The sequence below is a fragment of the Rhinoraja longicauda genome, chromosome 14, assembly GCF_053455715.1.
Source record: "Rhinoraja longicauda isolate Sanriku21f chromosome 14, sRhiLon1.1, whole genome shotgun sequence".
In the NCBI taxonomy this organism is placed as follows: Eukaryota; Metazoa; Chordata; class Chondrichthyes; order Rajiformes; family Arhynchobatidae; genus Rhinoraja; species Rhinoraja longicauda.
This window is the reverse complement of record NC_135966.1, coordinates 47,789,666-47,806,392: the sequence shown is the minus strand read 5'-3', so window position 1 is coordinate 47,806,392 and position 16,727 is coordinate 47,789,666. Positions and strand designations below refer to the sequence as shown.

General features: G+C 45.6%; 1 protein-coding gene across 1 annotated transcript in view; it reads right to left on the bottom strand.

Annotated features, from left to right (window-relative positions):
* adam19b (ADAM metallopeptidase domain 19b) overlaps nt 1-16,727 on the bottom strand; it is a 157,285-nt gene that overhangs the window by 124,076 nt on the left and 16,482 nt on the right. The window contains exons 2-3 of the mRNA XM_078411234.1: nt 9,313-9,431; nt 618-688 (exon numbers count right to left, since the gene is read on the bottom strand). Of these exons, the coding sequence (XP_078267360.1) occupies nt 618-688; nt 9,313-9,431 (190 nt within the window). The remainder of the gene's footprint in view (nt 1-617; nt 689-9,312; nt 9,432-16,727) is intronic.

Here is a 16,727-nt window from a genome sequence, read left to right as displayed (position 1 = left end):
AGTCTCGGATTTCCCCCCCCCCCAGTCACCAAGACCATTAAACCAGAGTGTGTATTGGCAATCTCTTCACAAGAATTCAAAGGTACATCAATCCCAAATCATTCTAAAGTGCATTTATGGCTTAGAAATTGGAATGCAAGGTACGGCTTCCAAATCTGCAGCTAACACAAAGTCTGGAAACTCAATAAACAGCGAGACGCCCCAAAGACAGGAATACATCAGCAGATGAAATATAATACAGGGAAGTGTAGGGTGAATAAGGAGGTACAACATAGATTAAGAGGTACAGTCCTAAAGGGTGTAGAGAGTGACAGGGTGACACTGCATTAATCCTTAAAGAGGCAGGGTATGTTCTCAGAGGTAAAGGCACTAGGCCGCAAACACTGGGAAGTTACGTTGCATCTCATTATGTCTCAACTGGAGGACTACATCCAATCCTTTCAACATGGGTGAAGATCCTGAAGAGATGCAGATAAGATTTAGAACAATGGCTCCTGGGATGAAGGACTTCAGTTACAAGATAGAGTGACCATCATTCTGCCCTCCCCCCCCCCCCCCCCCCCCACAGCGCTCTTCATTCTGCACAGCATCGCCATTGCAGTTCATGTTGCACTTACTCATTTTTCTGGATCTGTAAAACGTATTCTTTTCCTTCGGCTGTGACTCGGATCTCTGCCCAAGTTGGGTGCTGTGTACACAGAGAGGGAGGATGGAGAGAGGGAGCAAAGAGAAAAGGCTGTCAGATTTCATAGATTGAGTCTTAGTTCATTCACTTAGTTTAGTGATACAGTACGGAAATAAGCCCTTGAACCCTCAGAGTCCACATTGACCAATGATCACCAGTTCACACGAGTTCCATGTTTTGTTTAGTTTAGTTTAGTTTAGTTTAGAGACACTGTGTGGAAATAGGCCCATTGGCCCACCAAGTCCACACCACTCATACATCACCCCTTCAAAGTAGTTCCACGTTATCCCACTTTCCCATCCACTCGCCACACACTAGGGGCAATTTATAGAGTATGGCGAGTCGTAGGCGATGTGCGTTGAGGTAGATGTTTATTGTAAGATTAACAACCGTGACAACCAACGCACTAAACGACAGACAACCATAAATCTTACTGTCTCTCTCGGAGTTCTAAACCAGACTGCCCGGTACCTTTTCCTGCGCACCTCCTCACCTCTTCTACCAATCAGAGGGTTCAATGGTCTGGACCAATCCCTGTGCCCCTACAAGAGGCTCATTAACCTACAAAACCCACACATGGGATGTGGGAGGAAATCGGAGCAGCCAGAGCAAACCCATGTTCTACACACGGTCACAGGAAGAACGTGCAAACTCCACATACACACACACAACACCCAAGGTCAGAATTGAACCAAGGTCTCTGGAGCCGAGCAGCAGCTCGTGTGCCGCCCCTACGCAGCGATTGGTCTCATGTTTATTTGCACCACTTTCAGACCATGGTGCTGCCAATTGCAAATGATGCCATTAGCATCACTTCAAGCCAGGAGTCCCTCGTCTGCACCCACTACGTCTCAGGCTTCGAGGACAGCTCCATAGTGTGCCCCTGCCCCTTGTCAGCTGGGAAAGAGATGAATCAGACAAACCAAGGCAAGCTGTGTGAAGGGATAATCCAACTAAACCTCACCAAAAGAAACTTGCCTAACAAAATAATATTTTTTATAAGAACTCACGTTTATACTGCACCTTTCACAGACTTAGGTGTAGTGCAGTGGACACAGTCAATCTCTGCGTGCTCACCGAGGGCAGCACAGTGGTACAGTGGTAGAGTTGCTGCCTCACAGCATCAGAGACCAGAGACCCAGATTGGGCCCCACTGTGTCAATGCCAACCATTGCTCACCCGTTCACGTTCTGTGCTTGCAACCACTTCCTATACATTTGGGGCAATTTTTCAATTGGGGCCAATTCACCTAGAAACCCACACATCTTTCGAATGTGGGAGGAAACCGGAGCACCCAGAGGAAACTCACGCAGTCACAGGGAGAAGGTGCAAACTCCACAAGGTTAAAATCGAACCCGATTCTCTGACGCTATGAGGCAGCAGCTCTACCAGCCGGACCATTGTGCCACGCTTGTCATTTACCAAGGTCATAAAGAATAGGGGTCGAATTAGGCCATTCGGCCCATCAGGTCTACTCTGCTACAATTCATTCAATCATGGCTGATCTATCTCTCCCTCCCATTCTCCAGCCTTCTCCCCACAACCTCGGACACCCGTACCAATCAAGAATCTATCTATCTCCGCCTTAAAAATATCCACTGACTTTGCCTCCACTGCCTTCGGTGGCAAAGAATTCCACAGATTCACCACACCCATGACCGAACTGACTGTAACCTCAACCCCAGGACTTCCACTTCCTTACTTATTAAAAATCCATCTACATATCATAAATGTACAATGACTCCTCCCCTTTGAAGAAAAGAGTCCCAAAGATTCAACACCCACAGAAACAGTGAATTTATATAGGTGATCCTTCTTTTTAAATAGTGACCTCCAGTCCTAGATTGTCCAATAAGCGACCCCACTTCAACCCTGCCAGGATTCCCTCAGGATTTTATGATGTATCAATCAACTCCCTCCCTCCCTCCCACCCTCCCTCTTTTTAACATGCAATGAATGGAAGCCTCACCTCTCCAGGATTTCATAAGACAACCCACCCACTCTAAACAAGCTCAATTAAATGTCTCATCCAGAAAAAGGTGATCACGCAATGTTAGCCTCGATTATACACTCTTCTGCTTTATTTATGCCCTTTTGTCCTAGGTAACAAGGGGTAAATCTGTGGAATTCTTTGCCACAGAAGGCTGTGGAGGCCAAGTCAATGGATATATGTTTAAGGCAGAGGTAGATAGATTCTTGATTGGTACGGGTGTCAGGGGTTATGGGGAGGTGGGAAGGCAGTGGAATGGGGTTAGGAGTGAGAGGTAGATCAGCCATGACTGAATGGCACAGTAGACATGATGGGCCGAATGGCCCAATTCTGTTCCTATCACATGACCATATTTCACAAAATGCTGGAGTAACTCAGGTCAGGCAGCATCTCAGGAGAGAAGGAATGGGTGACGTTTCGGGTCGAGACCCTTCTTCAGACTGATGTCAGGGGGGCGGGACAAAGGAAGGATATAGGTGGAGACAGGAAGATAGAGGGAGAACTGGGAAGGGGGAGGGGAAGAGAGGGACAGAGGAACTATCTAAAGTTGGAGAAGTCAATGTTCATACTGCTGGGCTGCAAGCTGCCCAAGCGAAATATGAGGTGCTGTTCCTCCAATTTCCGGTGGGCCTCACTATGGCACTGGAGGAGGCCCATGACAGAAAGGACATCAGTCTGAGGAAGGGTCTTGACCCAAAACGTCACCCATTCCTTCTCTCCTGAGATGCTGCCAGACCTGCTGAGTTACTCCAGCATTTTGTGAAATAAATACCTTCGATTTGTACCATCATCTGCAGTTATTTTCTTACACTAATGACCTTATAATCTATCACTGTTGTAAAATAAATACAGCCTAATTAAAAAGAGCAGTAAATGGTTGTTTTTTTTAAAAACTGCAGGTGTTGGAAATCCAATTAAAAAATAATAATTTCCTGTAATTATTTTAGATTCCCTGCATGTGCGTTGTTTTGTTTTCAAATATCAAGTGTGTGCAGTTCTGTGTAGACCTCTAGCATATCATGCAGTATACCATATTAAACGACCTGCTGTAATTTAGTGGGGGATGTGGTTGATGTCTTATGCTGTAACATGTGGTTGATGTCTTATGCTGTCAGCTGCATCAACCAGTCTCCATTGCTGCAAAATGGACAGACCATCCGTTCATGATCAATCCTGATATTTCTGCTGAATACTCCACAAAAAGGTGCATATGAGGTGCAGTAACAGATCAACCCAAGAACCGTCTTGTTTTAGTTTTATAGATACAGCGCTGAAACAAGCCCACCGAGTCCGCACCGACCGGCGATCCCCGCACATTAACACTATCCTACACATACTAGGGACAATTTTACATTTATACCAAGCCAATTAACCTACAAACCTGGATGTCTTTGGAGTGTGGGAGGAAACCGAAGATCTCGGAGAAAACTCACGTGGGGAGAACGTACAATCTCCGTACAAACAGCACCCGTAATCGAGTTCGAACCCGGGTCTCCGGCGCTGCAAGGGCTGTAAGGCAGCAACTCTACCGCTGCGCCACCGTGCCATTGCTTTAACTTGTTAATGGATTAAGATTAACTTATTATCATGTTCACGCACAGTGACTGATTATCTTTGTAATTCAATGTAACTGGCTCTCAGCCTTTAATGTTATGAAGCTCAGATGAGACATTAAATTTAGTATTTTCTTTCCCCTTGAGAGGGGAATAGCAGAGACTAAATGACTTGATTTTATGGAAGTGTGGGGAAATTCCCCATGAAACCCTACTTCAGCCAGTATCATCGCATCAATACTGCAGATCATTGCGAGCGAACTGTTTGGAACCAACAACACAAGCTGCAGATGTTATAATCTGAAGCAAAAAAATTAACTGCAGCAGGTTAAGCTGCATCTGTGAAGGAAAATAAATGGCTGACGTTTCAGGTTCAGACCCTGCATCAGGACAGAAAGTGGAGAGGGAAGATAGTACATAAAAGTGAGAGAGAGAAAGGGGGGAGAAAGACAGGAGCTCACACAAGGGGTGGAGGGTGGGTGCATGGAACAAGCTGCCAGAGAAGGTCGTTGAGGCTGGGACCATCCCATTGTTTAAGAAACAGTTTGACAGGTACATGGATAGGACAGGTTTGGAGGGATCTGGACCAAGTGCAGCCAGGTGGGACTAGTGTAGCTGGGACATGTGGGCCGGTGTGGGCAAGTTGGGCCGAAGGGCCTGTTTCCACACTGTATCACTCTAAGAGCTGGTAGGTCATTGGTGGTAACTAGGTTGAGGTGTGGCGGTGCATTGAGACAATGGCTGACACGTGGAAACAAAAGGGAACAAAATGCGCTGATGGAGACAGGGATGGAGAGGAGTCTAGGGAATAAGGGGGAGAGGGGTGGGGGTGGAGAACATGAACAAAGGAAGAGAGAGACCTCCTTGGGAGGCTTGTGGCAGTGGGAAAGGAATATGGTGGGCTCGTTAGCAGAATTTTGAAACTTCAATGTTCATACCATTTGACTGTGGGATCCCTAAGCAGAATGTGAGGCTAGTTTGTAGGATCCCTAAGTAGAAATGCGAGGCTAAGTTTGTCTTTGGCCTTACCTTAGTAGTGGAAAAGGCCAAAGATAGACAAATCTGTGTGGGATAAGGAAAGGGAGTTGAAGTGCAATGCAAATGGAGACTCAGAACAGCCATTGCCCACAGAGCACATGCGCACTGCAGATCAGTCACCCAATCTACCCCTTGTATTCGCTGGAATTTAGAAGGATGAGAGGAAATCTTATTGAAACATATAAAATTCTTAGAGGATCGGACAGGGTAGACACAGGAGACAATGATCCCAATGTTGGGGGAATCCAGAACCAGGGGTCACAGTTTAAGAATAAGGGTAGGCCATTTAGGACTGAGATGAAGAAAAACTTTTTCACCCAGAGAGTTGTGAATCTGTGGAATTCTCTGCCACAGAAGGCAGTGGAGGCCGATTCACTGGCTATTTTCAAGAGAGAGTTAGATTTAGCTCTTGGGGCTAAGGGAATCAAGGATTATGGGGAAAAGCAGGAATGGGGTACTGATTTTGGATGATCAGCCGTGATCATATTGAATGGCAGTGCTGGCTCGAAGGGCCGAAAGGCCTACCCCTGCACCTATTTTCTATGACAGGCCAATGTTGAGGAGGCCTCATCACAAGTTCTGAATGCAATAGACCGAGTTGGAAGCAGGAGCACCTGAACCTCTGCCTCACCTGGAAGAATTGTTTAAGTCCATGGAGGTGGAGGAGGTGGTGCAAGGCCAAGTGTGGCACCTTCTGCAATTGCAAGGACCAGGAGATGAGGAAGGGTGAATGGAGAGAGAGAGGGAGAGGGAGAGAGAGAGAGAGAGAGAGAGAGAGAGAGAGAGAGAGAGAGAGAGAGAGAGAGAGAGAGAGAGAGAGAGAGAGGAGAGAGATGAGAGAGAGAGAGAGAGAGAGAGAGAGAGAGAGAGAGAGAGAGAGAGAGAGAGAGAGAGAGAGAGAGAGAGAGAGAGAGAGAGAGAGAGAGAGAGAGAGAGAGAGAGAGAGAGAGAGAGAGGAGAGAGGGAGAGAGGGAGAGAGGGAGAGAGGGAGAGAGGGAGAGAGGGAGAGAGGGAGAGAGGGAGAGAGGGAGAGAGAGAGAGAGAGAGAGAGAGAGAGAGAGAGAGAGAGAGAGAGAGAGAGAGAGAGAGACAGTGGTCCTAGTGGAAAGCAGGAACGGGGACAGAGGGGAAGATGTGACTGGAACCCATTAGAGCTCGTGGAAGTGGCAGAGGATGATGTGCTGGATGCAGAGCAGAGTGGAGTGAATGCTGTCCGGGAAGAACAGATGTGCAGGAAACGCAGAGGGTTTCACCAACCACTGCAAGGTGCAGTCGCATTGCCCGAGGGAGGAGGATATTGCAGAGCTGATGCAGCAGAGGCAGAGAAACAGAGGGAAAGCGAAGATGTCCTGACCAGAGACTGGGTGGGAGGAGGTGTAGTAAACGCTATGGGTTGAAGCCTGTAGGTTTATCGTAGAAATCAGTGGATAGTTCGTCTTCTGAGGTGGGGGGACAGAGAGAAGCAGAAAGGAAGAGACATATAAAAAGTGGACCAAGTGAATTGTGCAGAGCAAAAAGCAAAGATGATGAAATTGACGAATTCTGCATCGAGCAGGAAGTAGCACCAATGCAAGTGGTGTAACAGAGGAAGACTTAGGGAGAAGTAACCCATTTGGATGTTGCAACTCCATATAGCTAATAAAGAGACAGGTGTATCTGGGGCCTGTGTGAGTGCCCATAGTCACAACGTTGATTTGCAGGAAGCGGGAGGAAACAACGGAAAATATGCTGAGGGCAAGAGCAGGTTCTGTCAGGCATACCAGTGTTGGTCGGAGGGACTGCTGGGTCTCTGTTCCAGTAAAAGAGGACTCCAAGACCATTACCCATGGGGGATGGTGGTATAAAGAGACTCGACATTCATGATAAAGGTGAAGCAGTTGGGATCAATGCATCTGACCTGCCCTCACGAGTTTTCTGCAAGGTCATCACTGGATACCAATTGTTCTCTATTGTAACTTGGAGATACACGGTGGCACAGTGGTGGTGTCACTGCCTTACAGCGCCAGTAACCCGGGTTTGATCCTGACTACGGGTGCTGTCTGCATGGAGTTTGTGCATTCACCCCACCCAATCGTGGACCCATTGGTGATCATTTTCAATGTTCTATAGATTCAGGATCAGTTCCTGTGGAATGGAGGGTGGCTAATGTATCCCACTTTTAAAAAAGGTGGGAGAGAGAAAACGAGAAATTATAGACCAGCTAGCCTGACATCAGTGGTGGGGAGATGCTGGAGTCAATTATAAAAGACGAAATTGCGGAACATTTGGATAGCAGTAGCTGGATCGTTCCGAGTCAGCATGGATTTACGAAGGGGAAATCATGCTTGACTAATCTTCTGGAATTTTTTGAGGATGTAACTAGGAAAATGGACAAGGGAGAGCCAGTGGATGTAGTGTACCTGGATTTTAGAAAGCCTTTGATAAGGTCCTACATAGGAGATTAGTGGACAAGATTAGAGCACATGGTATTGGAGGTAGGGTATGGACATGGATAGAAAATTGGTTAGCAGACAGGAAACAACCAATTTCCTGGATTAACGGGTCCCTTCAGAATGGCAGGCAGTGACTAGTGGGGTACCGCAAGGCTCGGTGCTGGGACCGCAGCTATTTACAATATACATGAATGACTTAGATGAAGGATTAAAGTAACATTAGCAAATTTGTGGATGACACAAAGCTGGGTGGCAGTGTAAACTGTGAGGAGGATGCTATGAGGTTGCAGGTGACTTGGACAGGTTGTGAGTGTGGGCAGATGCAGTTTAATGTGGATAAATGTGAGGTTATCCACTTTGGTGGTAAGAACAGGAAGACAGATTATTATCTGAATGGTGTCAAGTTAGGATATGGGAAAGTACAAAGAGATCTGGGTGTCCTTGTTCATCAGTCACTTAAAGTTAGCATGCAGGTAACGCGCAGTGAAAAAATGCTAATGGCATGTTGGCCTTTATGACAAGAGGAGTTGAGTATAGGAGCAAAGAGATCCTTCTGCAGTTGTACAGGGCCCGAGTGAGACCGCACCTGGAGTACTGTGTGCAGTTTTGGTCTCCAAATTTGAGGAGGACATTCTTGCTATTGAGGGCGTGCAGCATAGGTTCACCAGGTTAATTCCCGGAATGGCGGGATTGTCGTATGTTGAAAGACTGGAGCGACTAGGCTTGTATACGCTGGCATTTAGAAGGATCAGAGGGGATATTATCGAAACATATAAGATTATTAAGGGATTGGACACGTTAGAGGCAGGAAACATGCTCCCAATGTTGGGAGAGTCCAGAACAAGGGGCCACAGTTTAAGAATAAGGGGTGGGCCATTTGGAATGGAGATGAGGAAAAACTTTTTTCAGTCAGAGAGTAGTAAATCTGTGGAATTCTCTGCCTCAGAAGGCAGTGGAGGCCAATTCTCTGGATGCTTTCAAGAGAGAGCTGGATAGAGCTCTTAAAGATAGCGGAGTCAGGGGGTATGGGGAAAAGGCAGGAACGGGGTACTGTGTGAATGATCAGCCATGATCACATTGAATGGCGATGCTGGCCCGAAGGACCGAATGGCCTATTCTTGCACCTATTGTCTATTGTCACCCTGTGACTTGCGTGGGTTTTCACCGGGTGCTCTGGTTTCTTCCCACACTCCAAAGACAGACAGGTTTATAGGTTAATTGGCTTGGTAAAATTGTAAAGTGTCCCTAGTATGTGCAAGATAGTGTTCATGTGTGGGGATCGCTGGTCGGTGCGGACTCGGTGGGCCGAAGGGCCTGTTTCCGCGCTGTACCGATAAACTAAACTAATAAAGTTCATCTTGTTATCAAGTCCAGACACTAACTGGTTTACCTATTGCAACTTTTGGGGCATTGAGTAACCACCCAAATCCTGGTTCCAAATCAGAATTTGTCAATTGATAAATCGGTTTGGAACATCATAAGTGATATTCAATGTCACACCAACACAATTGTCCGGCTCTCCAGTTAACAAACTTCACCTGGCTATCAGGTTATGCAGTATGATGAATGACTTAACTGGCATGATGAGCTAGCCAGCTGGTTAACTTCCTGTACCTGGTTATGAGACAGAATGTTTTCCGCAGGTCCTGAGGAGAGCCACCGTGGTTCCATTATTTCATATTTGGTGATGTGCTCGTACATTGGAGTTTTTGTCTTCAAGTTACTGGTTCGCCCTGCGAAACAAACAAAAAAATGGTCAGTGGGATTTGGCAGGCAGGACACCACCCCAGAACCTGCAGTAATTGTTTCTCCTTCCAGACTCAAGACTTGTGCCTCCCATTCGTCTTCCAATTCATCGCCCCCACGTTAACAGAGTGCGGCTGAATGAAGGCGCGGTGATCGATGTCTCTGTGCATAAACTTGGTACCATGGCACACAATTCACTCTGCCCTCCCTCACCCATTTCACACTCCCCACCACTCCTTCAACTTGAACTCCCCATCCTCTTCCAAGAATATCACACGTTAAAGTCAAGGAGCATGTCCCTTGACTCACAATGAATGATCGACTGAAAACTAAACCCAACTGCCTATAGACAATAGACAATAGGTGCTGGAGTAGGCCATTCGGCCCTTCGAGCCAGCACCACCATTCAATGTGATCATTCTCAATCAGTACCCCGTTCCTGCCTTCTCCCCGTACCCCCTGACTCCGCTATCCTTAAGAGCTCTATCTAGCTCTCTCTTGAATGCATTCAGAGAACGTGCCCCCGGCAAGATACATGTTCCGCTGTGCCCCACCTGTTTGTTTGTCTGTTTAAACACTTCTGAAACGTTGCAATCGTGTTTACTTCTAGCACCTCCCTTGCAGCGGGCCCCAGGCACGTACCACTCTCCGTAGAAAGGTCTTGCAAATGTCCTTCATACTTTCCCCCTCTCATCTGAATCCCACACCCTTGAGCATTTAATATTTCCACGCTGGGGAAAAGACTCCAACCACCTTTCGAAAATAATTTTATGTGGCTATCCCATAATTTTATATAGCTATCAGATCGGCCTCAACGAAAATATTCCAAGATTCTCCGACATCTCCTTCAAGCAATCTAGCTGATGCTCTCCAATCCTGGACACCTTCCGTACCCTCTCCAAAGCCCACATGTCCTGCAATGGAGTAATACTCCAAATGTGCCGCAACCAAAGTTTTATACAGATGCAATATGACTTGACAATATTTATGCTCAATTCTGCTGCCAATGAAGGAAAGCATGCCATTCACCCCCTTCACTACCCTACCCATTTGTCATGCCATGATAGGCTCCTTCAATAGAAAAACAAATCAGGTACAACAGATCACGGTGGCGCAGCGGTAGAGTCGCTGCCTTACAGCGTTTACAGCACCAGAGACCCGGGTTCAATCCTGACCACAGGTGCTGTCTGTACGGAGTATGTACGTTCTCCTCAAAAGAAATGCCTCAGACAATCAGAGGATGAAAGACACCCCCTACATGACCACCCTTTGCAACCTCAGCGTTTGAAATCACGCAGAAGTTTCCTCTCTTCTGTCCATCCCCTGGACTGCAGTGCATCGTCCAGAAGGATCAAACTCTGGGAAGAGAGACGAGAGAAATCTCTGGAAGACACTCACATGGCAATCGATCCCTCTGAGAAACTCCCACCAGGTTCCGGCCAACCGTGGATAACCTGGCGCAGTCTCAACAGATTGCGGACAGGCGTGGGGAGGAGCAAATCGAACGTGCTGAAGTGGGGATACACTGAAGATGTGGCAGACTGCGAGTGGGGACGGGGCCTCCAGACTATGGAACATCTCCTGAGCTGTGACATGCTGCCTGACACATGCACTGTAAAGGATCTTGCAGAGGCCACGACGTGGCACTAAAATTTGCTCGCTATTGCCAAACAGTTATGTGATGACACGGATAAATAAGTAGCTTTGTGTCTATCTTCAGTATAAACCAGCATCTGCAGTTCCTTTCTACAAAGACTTAAAGCTGTTACACTGCATACTTCTACGAGTAAACACAAGTTATATGAGTAAACATCTTTGTTAGAGTAATGCAATATTGAACTAATATATTGTGATTTATTAGATCAGCATTTGTTTTTAAAGATTTTAAAACAGTTTTAGTAAAAAAACACAACTGTTGGCAGCATTTTACACAGGAAATATGGGGTGTGACTTGGTTAAATGCAATAGACTGATCATTATCTTTATTTGAGAGACTCTTATAATAAAACACATTTGACAAGATGGTGTTGGATAAGAAAGAGGTGCCATTGGGCAGGGAAGTTACCTCAGTGGTTTAGCCCACAAATTATTATGTCAGAATAGATTTACTCAATCTTGCCTGTTGTTGGCTACCTTGTTTTTCATCATATAGATTATCCATGCTCCTTGGACTAAATGTGCTATGCACCATCAATTGCATATTCCACTTCACTTCCAAAAGTTGGTGCAATTGATCCACATTTCAAAATCCGAGTAGAACACACAATGGCTTTGAAAGTATACGATCTATTGGATTACTGACCAGGGATGAATTTTTGGGTCCTTTCCAGCCATATTAATGCCATTCAGAAAATGTGTGTTGTTCCAATATTCTCACCTACATGTAGCACTTTACATGTGTTCCTCTTAAATGTCATTGTTTTGCCCAAAAGGCAAGGATGATAAAAAGGTCCTCATATTCAAACTCTTCTCAGCATCCTGGATCAAAGAGAGTGGTTCTGTGGGGGGTGGGGGTCAAATGCTCTCAGTTAGTCACTGCAGCTTTTTGTATCGATTCACAAAATGCTGGAGTAACTCAGCAGGTCAGGCAGCATCTCGGGAGAGAAGGATTCCCATTCATCCTCCTTTCCTTCTCTCCCGAGATGCTGCCTGACCTGCTGAGTTACTCCAGCATTTTGTGAATAAATCGATTTGTACCAGCATCTGCAGTTATTTTCTTATACAGCTTTTTGTGTCTATCCGGTTTAAACCAGCATCTGCAGTTCCTTCCTACACATGCAAATTAAACCTTTTTTTTTTAAAGCTACACCTCATGTCCCAAATTACTCATACTCTGTATGCAGTATGTTATTTTATTAAATGCCTGTCTGATTTACGAAGTCCTTTCATAAACCCTTGAGGGAGCCTATCCTTCAGCAGGCCATTTGCTCACCGAATAAATTTTGAATTGAATCCCCACTTCTAACAGATCTTTCACAGCCCCAAGATCACAGCCCCCTCAGCCCAGAGGCCATCCTGTGTTCCAGGTAGAATTAGACACAGGCAGAATAGTCAACCCCCAGCATATGGTCAGCTGGAGTTTCAGCAGGACAACCTTTCATCAATATTCTGATGAACGGTCATTGCTCTGAATTCTGTTTAACCCCCCGCAGTTGCTGACTGACCTACTGAGTACCACCAGCATGTTCCATGTTATTTACGAAAAGTTATTACATTTGGACAACCAGCAATCATATTCTAATCCTCCTAAATACAGGAGCCTATATAAAAGAAGGCTCAATCACACTGAGGGAAAGGGTGTCACAGTTAAGATAGGCGGTAACCCTTTGAGAGTTGGAAACTTGTGGCGTCAATTCGACTGGTAGCCCAATCTGCACACATACAGATTTATTGAACTGAATTTCACATCTGAATGTCGTCACAAAAATGCTGGAGTAACTCAGCAGGTCAGGCAGCATCTCTGAGATGTCCCACTGATGGTGCCTGACCCACTGAGTTACTCCACCATTTTGTGTCCATGCTCAGAGTTAACCAGCATCTGCAGTTCCTTCTCACACTTCAAGTCTGAATGGGAGGGTTGTCTTATGAGCAAAGGCTGGACAGGCTGGACTTAAATCCAAAAGGAACTCTCAACCTGAAAAGGCAGTGGAAACAGCATCTATGAATATTTATTAAAGCAGAGATAGTAAATATTTGATAAGCAGGGGGTATGAAAAGGAATATAGAGTTGAGAATAAAATCATGTCAGCCATGATCTTGTTGAATGAGCTATTCCTGGTATTGGTATGAGTTTATTATTGTCATGTGCACTAAGGCACAATGAAAAACCTTGCTTTGCATGTGCTCCAGGCAAATCATACGTCACACCAGTACAAGAGGTAATGAAAGGGAAACAAAGTCCAGACCATTCAGTGGTGCATTTGTTAGAATTGGCAAGAGTCACTTGGGACATGCTGAATTTCCTTAGTCTTCTGAGGGAGTGGAGACGTCGGTGTGCATTCTTGGCAATATTGTTGGACCAGGTCAAATCCTTGGTGAATCTATACCCAGGAACTTGAAGCTCGACATCTCCACTGAGATGTGTCCTCCTCCCCACTTCCTGAATTAGAGGACCAGCTCCTTTGTTTCGCTGACATTATGGGAGAGGTTGCTTTAATGACACGATGTGACTAAGCTATCAGTCTCCTTCCGGTACTCCATCCCCTTGCAACATTGATAATGAGAATTGTCATGGGCGATGTTTTGTCGCCGAGCTTTACTGATTGCAGTCTATGAGTCAGGAAGTCACTGATCCATTTCCAGGGGGAGGTATTGAGTCATAGAAACATAGAAAACAGTGCAGTAGTCGGCCATTCGGCCCTTTGAGCCAGCACTGCCATTCAATATGATCATGGCTGATCATCCAAAATCAGTACCCCGTCCCTGCTTTTTCCCCCATATCCCTTGATTTCGTTAGCCCCAAGAGCTAAATCTAACTCTCTCTTGAAAACATCCAGTGAATTGGCCTCCACTGCTTTCTGTGGCAGAGAATTCCACAGATTCACAACTCTCTGGGTGAAAAAGCTTTTCCTCATCTCAGTCCTAGGTCCAGGAGTCTGGAGATGTGTTTGATTGGAATTATGGTGCTGAAGGCAAAGTCACATCAGTAAATAGGCGTCTACCTTAAGGGCCTGTCCCACTTAGGCAATTTTTTTGGCGATTGCCGGCGACTGTCAAAGTCATAGCAGATCGCTGAAATTTTCTTTTACCGGACGACAATGACCACGACAATGCCGAGTCAGGTCGCGATTACACCGTCTTCAGAAACATCGCAAAATTCCCATGCTGTCAATGCTTCTCCGGCGTCCTCATTTTCACTGGAATCACTGACAACTCGGTAAGTACTTGAGAGTTTTGAAATATAACATCTTGCCCGGGTTACTTGAAAACCAAGCTTCACTGTAATAAGGCATAAATTGGATTTACTTCCAGTTTACTAATAGCTGTATTAAAAATAAAAAATAATTAAGTTGTTAAGTGGATTTTTGTGAAAAGTGAGTGGACATTCTTTGAAAATGTACGGGAGATGCATATCTGGTTTCTGGGTTGCATATCTGGGTTGGGAGCCCACTTTAAATGTAATCGCTGATGGCCATAAACATCGCAAAATTCCCATGCTTACCTGACCGTCAAACTGTCGCCTCCAATCTACCTGTCAAATGTCCTGACGGTACATTGGTTAAACACAAGCATTTTATGGTATTTTGAAATGACTTTACTTATTTTAATATAATGTGCTTCTAAATGCATCTACGAGAACCTAGCAAACCCGGGGACAGCATACGACAGCGCCCGCAATAAGCAACGATACCTGGCGACAAGCCAGCTGTCGCCGAGAAATTTCACTCCGGATGATTTCTCAGCGACGCGCCGCGATCCACTACGATTTTTGGAAGACTCTTCATGATCATGCCCGCGACACCCGGCGAACTGTCGGCGACAGCCTAGTCACCGGCAGTCGCCTTAAAATCCCCTAAGTGGGACAGGCCCTTATTAGGTGCCCTTGTTCTCTAGGTCTTCCAGGGATGAGTGTAGGGCCAAGGAGATGGCATCTACCATGGACCGGATCCTGATAGTATGTCTGCATGTTAAACTTTGTACTCACAACTTGTCTTTTGCAGTCCTCGTTCCATTCTGTCAATGCAATTTAAAGTTTTAAAGAGAGCACCAACTATAACAGAGCAAATTTGCCCCAAGGCACTTTACAGGAGCATCTTCAACCAAAAACAATAGGCCACACGCCACATAAAGAAACAGTAAGGTTGGCACCCAAAAGCACAGTGCCATGAAAACGGTTTCCAGGAACATGCTAAATGGAGAAAGAGAGCATCAGGCTGGGGGAAGGAATTCCAGAGCTCGGGGTCCTGACAGCTGAAGACAAACTGCCAATGGGAAAGCAATCAAATGTAGTGATGCCCAAGAAGGCAGAATTTAGGGACTACAGATATCACATATGGTTATAGTGTAGAGATCCCATCTATCTCTCTGTGGAGATAGATGAGATCTCTATCTCCATAGAGATAGGAAGGCGTGAGTACATAGCGGATTTGAAAAACAATATCAAGATGTTGCTTAACTAGGAACCAATATTATTTGTCTGTCAAAACGCAAGTTGAAATAGGGGAAGGCTTTTGGATGAGTTTAAGATCACAGACAACCCCGACGTGGCAATGACAACAGCCTGACCGCAGGAGAAGGCGGCAGGGGAAGAGAAAATACATTGTGGCCTTCCATCACAGTGAGGAGGGGACTGGAGGAGACTCACTGTGATGGATGTTTCTTTTTGTTTGGTGTTAGTTTGTGATTGTATGTGTTATTGCATTTTTATTGATTATTCTTATTGGTCTTATTGTTCAACTGCGGATAATGTTTCATTTCACTACACATTTATGTGTATGTGACAAATAAACGACTATTGATATTGAACAGGGTAGAAATCGGCCAGGTGTTGGAAACATAAGGAACTGCAGATGATGGGAGTCTTTCTGAAGATTGGTCCCAACACGAAATGTCACCAGTCCATTCACTCCACAGACGCTGCCTAACCCGCTGAGTTCCTCCAGCACGTTGTGGTTTGCTCAGGTGTTTGTTCGAATAGTCATGTCTGGAAATAACCATGGCATGATTGAGAGAGTGAGCAGCAGCTGAGCTGGGGTAGGCTATTTCACAGGAGTAGATGCAAGTGGTCTCGCGATGTTGTAGGTATGTGATTGAAAACTTAAATCTGGATCTCACGACAGCAAGTTCAAGATGAAGCTGGTTGGCTTTCAGAGAGTGGCCAACCCATTAGACTTGTATGAACCGTTTGAGGAGATCACAGAAATGTTTTCAGTCGGTGACAAGGAGCCTGCACCAACTCTCCTCTTGACTGCTGCACAGTAGCAAGGAGAACATCACTATGAGCACACAGAAACCACAAACCGCTTCAGGAATTATAGATTACTCAGATGTTATAAATAGGCTATCAAATGTCATTAATTGTAAAGTTGAAACTTCAGAGCAATTGTGTAATGCTTCCCTCTTTCTGTTCTCCACACACATTGATTTAAGGACGTAACTGGAGAGAAATCTGGGGCGAGGAATCAGGATAATCCCTACTCAGGCAACAGACACCGGTAGTGTATCTTATCTTCATCCCACTGGTCACTTGGATCAAATCAATATGGAATGGAATACTTTATTGTTACACTAGACAAAGTGGACTCGTTAGGCCCAAACCTCTCCTGCATTGGTGCAGCACCCTC